This window comes from Anolis sagrei, chromosome 4, assembly GCF_037176765.1.
Source record: "Anolis sagrei isolate rAnoSag1 chromosome 4, rAnoSag1.mat, whole genome shotgun sequence".
Taxonomy (NCBI): Eukaryota; Metazoa; Chordata; class Lepidosauria; order Squamata; family Dactyloidae; genus Anolis; species Anolis sagrei.
The window spans coordinates 243,500,479-243,513,613 of NC_090024.1; the positions used below are offsets into that span (position 1 = coordinate 243,500,479).

A 13,135-nucleotide genomic window follows, 5' to 3' on the forward strand; every position below is an offset into this window, starting at 1 on the left:
GACAAATAAGTGCAAACAAGAACATAGCAAAGTCCATTCACAGCAATTATGAGTTTTGCTCAGTTAATCAGTCTTATCAGCAGGAACAGCAATGTCTGATCTTCTTTAGCACACTGTAGTGCATATTATTTGAGCTGCTGAACTAGCTGACCGAAAGGTTGCAGGTTCAAATCTGGGGAGTGGCATGAGCTCCCGCTGTTGGCCCCAGCTTCTGCCAACCTAGCAGTTTGAAAACATGCAAATGTAGGTAGATCAATAGGTACTGCTCCAGTAGGAAGGTAAAGATGCTACATGTAGTCATGCCGGCCACATGACCTTGTAGGTGTCTACATCAAGGGAACCACTGAGCGCAGAGGGAAGCTGATGAGGAAACACAACATACAAACTATATACAGACCCACCAAGAAAATTCAACAAATGCTCCGTTCAGCAAAGGACAAGAGGGATCCTCTCACTTCTGCAGGAGTCTATCGTATGCAGCTGTGGACAAGTCTACAGAGGGACCACCAAACGCAGCAGCATTGCCCAAACACGCATCAAGGAACACGAAAGGCACTGCAGACTCCTTCAACCAGAGAAGTCAGCCATAGCAGAGCACCTGATGAACCAACCTGGGCACAGCATATTATTTGAGAACACAGAAATGCTGGACCACTCTCACAACCACCATGTCAGGCTACACAGAGAAGCCACTGAAATCCACAAGCATGTGGACAATTTTAACAGAAAAGAGGAAACCATGAAAATGAACAAAATCTGGCTACTAGTATTTAAAAACTCTAAAATTACAACAGCACGACAACAGAGAGGAAACAAATAAGGACATCTAATCACCTCTCAACAAAAGTTTGCTCCAGGCACTGCCAGGCCATTATATGCTAATCAAGGTGGTCAGTTGAAACATTCACACCTAGCTCCAGCAGACCAGAGTCCTTTGTCCCACCCTAGTCATTCCACAGATATATAAACCCAATTTCCTAGTTCCAACAGACCTCACTACCTCTGAGGATGCTTGCCACAGATGCAGGTGAAACATCAGGAGAGAATGCCTCTAGAACATGGCCATACAGCCTGAAAAAACCTACAGCAAGCCAATACCAGCTCTTCAGCTTAGAAATAGAGATGAATGAGCCCCACCCCTCAGAGTTGGACATGACTAGACTTAATGTCAATGGGAAACCTTACATAGGGAACTCACAGATTCAGTTTTCATTCACAATATCAGGAGGTTTTAATCCTGACACATTGCACTATTTATAGTTGTGCACAGATCAGGATGCACTGATCCACAATCAAATGAATAGCAGATACAGAGATATACTCATGACAAAGTTCATACACACAGGCAAGAGAGACATTGGGCATTTCCTCTCCCCTTTTATAACCACTTGTCACCAGTAAGGGACAAATGAATGAAGCAACTCCTTGTCATAAACCTCACATGCTCATGGCTCATCCATTTCTGACGGCCCCTTAAGTATTTCACCATTAACTTCTTTCCACAGGTGTGTTACCACATGTCCATCAGAACTGTATTTTACATATAGACTCAATGCTGAGGCACATCCAGGGCTGTGAGGGGCTGACTTATTCCTATTGTAATATGTCCCAAATCTCCCATTTAGCCTGAGAGAGGTTTTACTCAGAGATTCTGAGAAGAATTAAAAAGGTTCCTGGATCACTTGAACAACATCCACCCAAACATCCAATTCATGACAAAAGAAGAAAATGAAGGACGACTGCCTTTTCTAGATGTCCTAGTCATCTGCAAACCAGATCAACAATTGGGTCACGCCGTCTACAGAAAACCCACACACACAGATAGATATCTACATAAAAACTCCAGCCATCACCCAAGTCAAAAAAGAAGTACCATTAAAGCCTTGGCAGGCTGTGCAAAAAGAATCTGCGAAGCCCACCTCCTCCAAGAGGAACTGGACCACCTCAACTGGGCTCTCCAGGCCAATGGAGACTCCACCTCAGACATCAGAAGAGCTGCAAGACCACAGAGAAGAAGCCACGAGAGTCAAGACGAAGATCCACCCAGAGGAAAAGGGTTCTTGCCAGACATCAAGGGAACCACTGACTGCATAGGGAAGCGGATGAGGAAACACTATCTCCAGACCCACCAAGAAAATCCAACAAATGCTATGTTCAGCAGAGGACAAGAGGGATCCTCTCACTTCTGCAGGAGTCTACCGTGTCCCATGCAGCTGTGGACAAGAAGTCTACAGAGAGACCACCAAACTCAACAGCATTGCCCAAACACGAATCAAGGAACATGAAAGGTACTGCAGACTACTTCAACCAGAGAAGTCAGCCGTAGCAGAGCACTTGATGAACCAACCTAAACACAGAATATTATTTGAGGCTACCAGTATTAAAAAAAACTCCAAGATTGGGACAGTAAATAAAGAACAACACTCAAGGGGAACTCCAGACAAGAAACTACCAGGGACCGCTAATTACCTCTCAACAAAGGATTCCCCCAGGCAGTAAGAAGCCAGAACTTGAAACTTTTAGGTCATTAAATGCTAATTAAGGTAGCCAATTGAAACATTCACACACAGATATATAAACCTCAATTTTCCAAGTTTCCAATAGACCTCACAACCTCTGAGGATGCTTGCCATAGATGCAGGCGAAACATCAGGAGAGAATGCTTCTGGAACATGGCCAGACAGCCCAGAAAACCTACAACAACCCAGATTCAGATCCAGTTAGGTCCCAGGCCAACTAGGCTCAGGGATGTCTCAGAATGAAGCTGTCATGTTCCAGGTAATGTTTCAGGTACTCTGGTAATGTTCCAGGTATTCTGGTAATGTGGCCAGAGTGTAACCAAAACAAAATCCATATTATACATAAAAGGTCTTTACTGAAATGCAATAATTTAAGCATATAGCCTCTTCAATGCACCTTGTGTATATGAGGAATAGCTGAAATGTGAGGCTTTAAGGCAGGCATGGGCAAACTTTGGCCCTCCAGGTGTTTTGGACTTCAACTCTCACAATCCCTAACAGCCTATGGGCAACATTGTACCTTTCAGATTCAGCTTCCCTGCCCAAATCCTACAAACAGTCATCAGCTATGCTTTGCCTCTTTTTCTCATGGCAGTGACGGGGGGATATGAGGCCGAGATCCGAATCTGGAACCCGTACGTCACCAGCAGCTCCATCACTCAGCTCAAAGGCCACGGCACAGCCGTCACTCACATCATGATCAACAGGGAGAGGGCCACCATTGTCAGCATCTCCAAAGACAAAGTAGGTGCTTGTGTGTGGAGGTGGCGGGGTGGGGCAACCCCCAAATTCTTGGCTTGGTGCTGCCATGCCCAGCTGGATTTCTGTCCTATCTCTTTCTTTGTGGGGAACCTATGGATGGTGGAGTGTCCTTAAAGCAGGCTATGGGCAAACTTTGTCCCTTCAAGTGTTTTGGACTTCTACTTCCACAATTGCTAACAGGTAGTATGTTAGGAAGTCCAAAACACCTGGAGGGATGAAGTTTGCCCATGCCTGTCTTAAAAGCTTCACATTTCAACTATTCCTCTCTCACACACAGGCATGGACGTGGCATCTTTCCCCAAGGGATTGCTTCTTGCCCTCCTTTAGGAAACTGGAACTCCCAAAGACCAAAACACAACAGATAACTCGAAATGGTATTTATTGTTTACAATGAGTTATCTTTCTCAGGGATAAGCTTGATGTTTCAACAGGGATAAAGGAAATATACTTTACAATCTCTGAAGTCCAAGGAGTTTGCAGCTGAGAAGCTTTTCCTGTTTCCTCTTTCCTCAATGGCTGTGAATATTGGAATAAACACAACCCCAGTCCAATGGCCTATGTTGAAGGGACAAGACCTTCCTCTGGTGCCAAAAGAACCGGTTTGAAGGTGCTTGGGTCTCCTCAATGTTGTCCAGGACGATCTGGACATAAAGCATGAGTCCCAAGGGTAAAAAACCTTAGAATTGGTGCTGAGAGGTAATTTAAGCAGGGGCTTTTAGAGCCAAGTCTCTTACTCACGTCCATCTGATAGAAACTCTGATGGCAGAATGAAAAAGGGAAGCACTCCCCTCTTCCAGGAAGAGGTGGAGCCAAACAACTGAGCTGAGGAAGCAATTTCACTGGTGCAAACAACACTGATTGACAGCTATAAATAACCAATCAATCCAACTATACATAACCAGGGTAAAAAGGCAGGATTAAGCATGATACAACAGTTTAAATCTTGCAACTAACAGTTCTACACATAGGTGGTGCCACTCGCGCCGTCACACACAGGGTACATCTGCACTGCTGAATGAATGCAGTTTGACCCAACTTTAACCGCAGTGGCTCAATGCTATGGAATCCTGGGAGTTGTGATTTGGCAAGGTCTTTATGTCAGAAGTGGTGGGTGACGAGACTCTGCTTTCCATTGCAGATCTGACACACTTTTGGAAACAGCAATGTGCTGCTGTTGTTTTGCCAAAAAGTTGTAAATGACTGACAGATTGTTTTGCAGCTAAAATATGCTGCAGACAGGTGCTAGTTTTCCTTCTTAAATAAGGAGCATTGTTTGACTTTCATAACTTGAAAGAGTCATTGTCTCTGGTAATGTCAACATGTTTTTTTTTAACACCACAGAGTTAATCATTTGTCTCTGGTCATGTCAGCAGTTCTCATCAGCAACTTTTCTAATCATAGAATCATAGAATCAAAGAGTTGGAAGAAACCTCCTGGGCCATCATCCAGTCCAACCCCATTCTGCCAATAAGCAGGAATATTGCATTCAAATCACCCCTGACAGATGGCCATCCAGCCTCTGTTTAAAAGCTTCCAAAGAAGGAGCCTCCACCACACTCCGGAGCAGAGAGTTCCGCTGCTGAACGGCTCTCACAGTCAGGAAGTTCTTCCTCATGTTCAGATGGAATCTCTTTTCTTGTAGTTTGAAGCCATTTTTCCATGTCCTAGTCTGCAAGGAAGCAGAAAACAAGCTTGCTCCCTCCTCCTCCCTGTGGCTTCCTCTCACATATTTATACATGGCTATCATATCTCCTCTCAGCCTTCTCTTCTTCAGGCTAAACATGCCCAGCTCCTTAAGCCGCTCCTCATAGGGCTTGTTCTCCAGACCCTTGATCATTTGAGTTGCCTTCCTCTGGACGCTTTTCAGCTTGTCAATATCTCTCTTCAATTGTGGTGCCCAGAATTGGACACAATATTCCAGATCCTAAGTCCACAAGTGTGATGTTGTTGCTGGCTTGAAGATCTGGACATCTGAGATCCCTCTCTACGCAGATCCATGACAGTTGGAACAGTGAGCTTTTCCTTGTCCTGCTCAGAGGAGCTTCTATAGGCTGAGTTGTAGTAGCTCTTTCCTTGGGTGCTGCTTCAAAGTTTGGCTAAGGCAACTGCTGGGCTTCGGCTCACCAGCATGTCCTCATCCTCACTCCGCAAGCCATCCATGGCATTTCTCGTTCAAAGCATGCTGATGTCTCACCAAATTACAACTCCCATGACTCCATAACATTAGTCCATGGCAGCTAAATTAGTGTCAAACTGCATTCAACTCACAGTGTATTCATGAATAAAAACCCACTGAAATATTATACTTTCAAGGGTGGAAATGACATATTCAAATATTCACATTCCAGGTGAAGAGGGAGTTTCTGGAAGGTCAGTAAACTCAGTTGGGGAGAATTCTGGATGGATGAGAATTTGTCGTTTGGGTCTTATTCTCTGTGAAATGTGTGCGGATTTTCTGCACAAAATCTTTTTTTCCTTTCTTTCATTTATGCCTTGCCTTTCTCATGGAAATCGAAACAACTTACAACAACTTTTTAGGAAAAGTCCAGCGAAAATCTCATTTGACAGAAATGCAAGTTCCTTGGGCTGAAAACAACATTTCTACATGGAAGGTTCTGCATACAGCATTAAAAGCTCATGTTTCGATTCCCTCTCCCCAAAACTCCTGAATTGGGAGTAGTTCTTTAAAAGTGCACTTTTTGAAGACTCCCTTAGTGAAATTATTTATTTTTCCCAAGAAAGATGTTTATGAAGATTTGCTTCCCCCAGAATGTGCTTCATGACCCAACACTGCTCCTTCTTGGCTTCTTCTCTTGCCTCCATCAGAACATCCGCATTTGGGATCTACTGGATCACATTTGCTTGCAGTCCATTCACAGCAGGAGCGTCCCGCTGGGGAACTGCCCCATCTCGGCCGTGTACTACCACCTCCCTAACAATTTCCTGGTTTGCGCCACTTACACGGTGAGTAAAAGGAATTGGGTGAAACAGGAGAGGAAAATTTGGGAAGGAGGAGAGGATGGGACAGGGTACAAAGCAAGAAAGCCTTCGCCGTTGACTTGGGGCTCAGGAGGGGAAACCTGAACAGTGAAATTAATGCGATGCAATTGTTGCAACTCAGAGTAGGCGTCACCTTGCTCTCAAACACCACCACATAAGAGCTGTAGATTTTGTAGTTTATTGAGGAAAAACAAAGTCAAAACATAGAGTAAGCAATGCAAAGTTCCAAAGACAAAGGTTAAATGCAAAAGCTCAGTTCCAAAGATCCATAGGCAAAAACAGGAAGCATAATTTGGCAGGAGAAACGAAATGCAAAGAATGGGGGACGAGGCCTGGCTCGAGAGCAGTACGTGTGAAAAAGATCTTGGAGTCCTCGTGGACAACAAGTTAAACATGAGCCAGGAATGTGATGCGGCGGCAAAAAAAGCCAATGGGATTTTGGCCTGCATCAAGAGGAGCATAGTGTCTAGATCTAGGGAAGTCATGCTCCCCATTCCCTATTCTGCTTTGGTTAGACCACATCTGGAATATAGTGTCCAATTCTGGGCACCACAATTCAAGAGAGATATTGACAAGCTGGAATGTGTCCAGAGGAGGGCGACTAAAATGATCAAGGGTCTGGAGAACAAGCCCTATGAGGAGCGGCTTAAGGAGCTGGGCATGTTTAACCTGAAGAAGAGAAGGCTGAGAGGAGATATGATAGCCATGTATAAATATGTGAGAGGAAGCCACAGGGAGGAGGGAGCAAGCTTGTTTCCTGCTTCCTTGGAGACTAGGACACGGAACAATGGCTTCAAACTACAAGAAAGGAGATTCTATCTGAACATGAGGAAGAACTTCCTGACTGTGAGAGCCGTTCAGCAGTGGAACTCTCTGCCCCGGAGTGTGGTGGAGGCTCCTTCTTTGGAAGCTTTTAAACAGAGGCTGGATGGCCATCTGTCAGGGGTGATTTGAATGCAATATTCCTGCTTCTTGGCAGAATGGGGTTGGACTGGATGGCCCATGAGGTCTCTTCCAACTCTTTGATTCTATGATTCTATGATTCTAATCCTTTAAGCAATGCTCAAACAAGAGTCCATGGTAAAACAGTGAAACACAAGCCCCAAAAAACCAAGATTCCGTAAGCCCAAACCATGCTGCTTAAGGCCAAGATTAATCCATAGAAGCTTTCATGGAAAGAGCCACGTTGAACTGACAATTTCTCTTTGTCAGCTAGAAACCTAAATACCCTTTCCCATGATGACTTGGCTTCTTTCTTGCTAGCTAAACGAGAACTCCTCCTGACCCTCCAGTCTAAGCGTTCTTTCCTCCTCATTAATTCACTATCTTCACTGCTCTCTTCCTTATCAGTTTGGTCCAAATCACCGTGGGAAGGCTGAGCAGGCAAAGACAACTCCACCTGGCCGTTATTCATTCATTCATTCATTCATTCATTTATTTGACTTGTATACCGCTACTCCCAATTTGGCTCGGAGAGATTGATAGCAGTAGATTAAAACAATACAATTAACTTTAAAATACAATAAAACAAGAACAGACATAGTCCCGAGTTATTCACCCATCGAAAGCTTGTCAGAAGAGAAAGGTTTTATAGGCTTTCCAAAAAGCAAGAAGATCTCCATAAATAAGGGGCCACAATCGAGAAGGCTCTCTGCCTAGTAGAGGACAGATGATAAGTGCGGATGTTGGGGACTTCAAGCAAATTTTGAGTCTCCTTTGAAAGAGCAAAACCTGGATATAAATAGTACTACTACTAATACTTTGAAAGAGCAAAAGGCGAATATATTAGTACTTCTACTAATACTAGGGGCAGTGGTGGTGCAGTGGGTTAAACCGCTGCTGAACTTGCAGACCGGAAGGTTGGAGGTTTAAATCCATGGGACGGGGTGAGCTCCCTCTGTTAGCCCAGCTTCTGCCAACCTAGCGTTTCAAAAACAAGCAAATGTGAGTAGATCAATAGGTACTGCTTCGGCAGGAAGATAACAATGCTCCATGCAGTCATTCTGGCCACATGACCGTGGAGGTGTCTATGGACAATGCCGGCTCTTTGGCTTAGAAATGAAGATGAGCACCACCCCCCAGAGTCGGACCCGACTAGATTTAATGCCAAGGGGAAACCTTTACTATTTATACTAATAATACTTCAAAGCCCCCTTCCTTCCTTCCTTCCTTCCTTCCTTCCTTCCTTCCTTCCTTCCTTCCTTCCTTCCTTCCTTCCTTCCTTCTTTCTTTCCTCCTTTCTTTCTTTCTTTCTTTCTTTCTTTCTTTCTTTCATCCCTTCTTTCTTTATTTCCTTCCTTCTTTCTTTCCTTTCTTTCATTCCTCCTTTTTTTCTTTCTTTCTTTCTTTCTTTCTTTCCTTCTTTCTTTCCTCCCTTCTTTCTTTGTTTCCTTCCTTCCTTCTTTCTTTCCTTCTTTCTTTACTCCTTTCTTTTCTTTCTTTCCTTCTTTGTTTCCTTCTTTCTTTTTTTCCTTCTTTTTTCCTTTTTTCTTTCTTTCCTCCTTTCTTTCTTTCCTCCTTTCCTCCTTTCTTTCCTTCTTTCCTTCCTTCCTTCTTTCTTTCCTTCTTTCTTTACTCCTTTCTTTTCTTTCTTTCCTTCTTTGTTTCCTTCTTTCTTTTTTCCTTCTTTCTTCCCTTTTTTCTTTCTTTCCTCCTTTCCTCCTTTCCTCCTTTCCTCCTTTCTTTCTTTCCTCCTTTCTTTCCTTCTTTCCTTCTTTCCTTCTTTCCTTCTTTCCTTCTTTCCTTCTTTCCTTCTTTCCTTCTTTCCTTCTTTCCTTCTTTCCTTCCTTCCTTCCTTCCTTCCTTCCTTCCTTCCTTCCTTCCTTCCTTCTTTCCTTCCTTCTTTTCTTCCTTCCTTCTTTCCTTCCTTCCTTCCAGCCCACCCTTGTCCTGGCTCATTTTTCCATGGCTGTCTTAGCCCTAGTTCCATTCACATTAATCTCACGTGCTTTTCTGTGTTGCTTTTCTGCAGATCGGCGTCTTCTTTGCGGCAGATTCTGCTGAAATAGAACTCAAGTCCCAGGAGCAGCCGCTTTGTTCTGCCTTGTACAACAGGATCTTTAAGCAGGTGAATTGCAGAGAAGAAAGGACTGGGGAAAAAAGCAACTTTGGATCTGCAAAAGCTGGGATTTGCATCACGCTTGGAAGGCACCTGCCTCTTGTTTCTCTCTAAATTCCCTACTTGCGTTTATTGTCAAAGGGTGTTTTTCATACTACTTTTTCACATAGAAGAGGGGTCCCTATAAATAGATACATAGATGGGATCCACAGGCTGCATCTACACTGTCGTATAGTCCAGTTCAAAGAGGATAATTTGGATTCAGAAACTGGATTATATGGCAGTATAGCTGGGGTCACAGTATAGACCAATCTCCTTGTTATGCCACCTCTACAAAGTTCTGGAGAGACTTATTTTGCATAGAATGATGGCAAAAATAGACCCATGTCTGATTCCACTGTAAGCTGGCTTCAGGAAAGGCAAAAGCTGCACATCGCAAGTGCTGAACCTGACTCAGCACATAGAAGATGGCTTTGAAAGGCAGCAGATCACAGGAGCTGTCTTCATAGACCTGTCCGCAGCCTATGAGACTGTGAACCACCGCCTCCTCCTGAGAAAAATGTATAATATCACAAAGGACGACCACCTCACCCGCCTCATAGGAAACCTGCTACAAAACAGGAGCTTTTTTGTTGAGTTCCAGGGCCAGAGAAGCAGATGGTGGAAACAGAAGAAGAATCTTCCTCAGGGGAGCGTGCTTGCCCCATCCAGGTTCAACATCTACACAAATGACCAGCCACTGCCAGAAGGGACAGAGAGTTTCATCTATGCTGATGATCATGCCATCACCATTCAAGCAGGGAGCTTTGAGGTGGTTGAACAGAAGCTCTCCGAAGCTCTAGGTGCTCTTACTGCCTATTATAGGGAAAACCAACTGATCCCTAATCCATCTAAAACACAGACATGTGCCTTTCACCTTAAGAACAGACAAGCATCCCGAGCTCTTAGGATTACCTGGGAAGGAATCCCACTGGAGCATTGCAGCACACCCAAATACCTGGGAGTCACTCTGGACCGTGCTCTGACCTACAAGAAGCACTGCCTGAACATCAAGCAAAAAGTGGGTGCTAGAAACAATACCATACAAAAGCTGACTGGCACAACCTGGAGATCACAACCAGACACAGTGAAGACATCTGCCCTTGCTCTATGCTACTCTGCTGCTGAGTACGCATGCCCAGTGTGGAACACATCTCACCACGCTAAAACAGTAGATGTGACTCTTAATGAGACATGCCGCATTATCACGGGGTGCCTGTGCCCTACACAACTGGAGAAATTACACTGCTTAGCCGGTATTGCACCACCTGACATCCGCCAGGAAGTAGCAGCCAATAGTGAAAGGACCAAGGCAGAGACATCTCCAGCTCATCCCTTGTTTGGGTATCAGCCAGCACGTCAACGACTTAAATCAAGAAATAGTTTTCTAAGATCTACAGAGACACTCGCTGGAACACCTCAGCAAGCAAGAGTCCAAAAGTGGCAGGCTCAAACCCAGAACCTCAATCAATGCCTGATACCAAATGAGAGATTCCCCCCTGGGCACACAGAAGACTGGGTGACTTGGAAGGCGCTGAACAGACTGCGCTCTGGCACCACGAGATGAAGAGCCAACCTCAAGAAATGGGGCCACAAAGTGGAACCCACGACATGCGAGTGTGGAGAAGAGCAAACCACTGACCACCTACTACAATGCAACCTGCCACATGCACAATGAAGACCTCCTTGTGGCAACATCAGAGGCAATCCAAGTGGCCAGATACTGGTCAAAGGACATCTAATCCACAACCAAGCTTGCAAACTTTGTGTTTTGTTTGTTTGCTTCTTTGTTAAAAATGCAATACAACTGTTTAGTTTGCTCCTGACATGATAAATAAATAAAATCTATGCTGATGATCGTGCCATTCCACAGATATATCCTCATTCCACTTGCTTCACTGCCAACATAACCTCTGAAGATGCACAGATGCAGGGGAAACTTCAGGAGAAATTGCTACTGGAACATAGCCATACAGCATGGTAAAACTCACAGCAACCTTAGAAGTCCCATATCCCACAGCATTGTGCAATGACAGTTAAAATTGCATTCATTCTACAGTGTAGATGCACCTTTAGTTATACCTTAGAGTTTGGAGAATGGCAACCATTACAAACTTATTAGTTGCAATTGGTTAACATGAATGATGTCTGGTTGCCATTGTTTGAGTTGATTTTTTGGAGTGGTTTCTGCTGCAGGTGGTGAGCGGCTGCTACAGCGGCCTCATCACCGTCTGGGACGTCTTGTCGGGGCAGAAGCTCATGGAGTTCTCCACTTCGCCTGTGCAGCCGGTGGAGATCACCGCCATGATGTTTGATCCACCGGAGAGGCGTCTGATCACGGCCTTGAAAAACGGGACCATCAAGCTGTGGAACTTCAACAACGGAGCCTGCCTCTTCGAGCTGCCCTTTGAGGACAAGAGCGAGGTCAGAAGGGTTAAGGAAGGGGGAATTGGGTGCTACTTTGACGCCAAGGAATGATCCCAGGGAGTCAAGGGAGATTGATGTCTGGAAATCTTTGGGCAGAGAAGGCTTGCAAAACTGCCAATTCCATGATTCCATAGTTTTGAGCCATGGTTGTTGAAGAGATCATAGAATCATAGAATCATAGAATCAAAGAGTTGGAAGAGACCTCATGGGCCATCCAGTCCAACCCCCTGCCAAGAAGCAGGAATATTGCATTCAAATCACCCCTGACAGATGGCCATCCAGCCCCTGCTTAAAAGCCTCCAAAGAAGGAGCCTCCACCACACTCCGGGGCAGAGAGTTCCACTGCTGAACGGCTCTCACAGTCAGGAAGTTCTTCCTTATGTTCATATGGAATCTCCTTTCTTGTAGTTTGAAGCCATTGTTCCATTGCGTCCTGGTCTCCAGGGAAGCAGAAAACAAGCTTAATCCCTCCTCCCTGTGGCTTCCTCTCACATATTTATACATGGCTATCATGTCTCCTCTCAGCCTTCTCTTCTTCAGGCTAAACATGCCCAGCTCCTTTAGCTGCTCCTCATAGGGCTTGTTCTCCAGACCCTTGATCATTTTAGTCGCCCTCCTCTGGACACATTCCAGCTTGTCAATATCTCTCTTGAATTGTGGTGCCCAGAATTGGACACAATATTCCAGGCTCCTTCTTTGGAAGCTTTTAAACAGAGGCTGGATGGCCATCTGTCAGGGGTGATTTGAATGCAATATTCCTGCTTCTTGGCAGAATGGGGTTGGACTGGATGGCCCATGAGGTCTCTTCCAACTCTTTGATTCTATGATTCTATGTGTGGTCTAACAAAAGCGGAATAGAGGGGTAGCAGGACTTAGATCTAGACACTATGCTCCTCTTGATGCAGGCCAAAATCTCATTGGCTTTTTTTGCCGCTGCATCACATTCCTGGCTGATGTTTAACTTTTGTCCACAAGGACTCCAAGATCGTTTTCACACGTACTGCTCTCGAGCCAGGCATTGTCCCCCATTCTGTATCTTTGTATTTCGTTTTTTTCTGCCTAAGTGGAGTATCTTGCATTTGTCCCTGTTGAACTTCATTTTGTTAATTTTTGGCCCATCTCTATTTTGTTAGTTTTGGCCCATGTTAAACTGCATGCACTAAACAGTGAATAGCAGCAGCAACAACACTTTATTTATATTCTGCCTTATCTCCCCAAGGGGACTCAGGACGGATCATAGTACACATACACGGCAAACATTCAGTGCTGTTTTTGATAGACAGGATAGAGACAAGATAGTATGTTGCGTTGACGTCCAGCCTTTTGGCGC

The 13,135-nt window shown here is 44.7% G+C and overlaps 1 protein-coding gene across 1 annotated transcript in view; it reads left to right on the forward strand.

Moving 5' to 3' along the window:
- EFCAB8 (EF-hand calcium binding domain 8) overlaps window positions 1-13,135 on the forward strand; it is a 90,542-nt gene that overhangs the window by 49,754 nt on the left and 27,653 nt on the right. Inside the window, exons 13-16 of the mRNA XM_067467070.1 lie at window positions 3,115-3,263; window positions 6,108-6,245; window positions 9,253-9,348; window positions 11,575-11,802. Of these exons, the coding sequence (XP_067323171.1) occupies window positions 3,115-3,263; window positions 6,108-6,245; window positions 9,253-9,348; window positions 11,575-11,802 (611 nt within the window). The remainder of the gene's footprint in view (window positions 1-3,114; window positions 3,264-6,107; window positions 6,246-9,252; window positions 9,349-11,574; window positions 11,803-13,135) is intronic.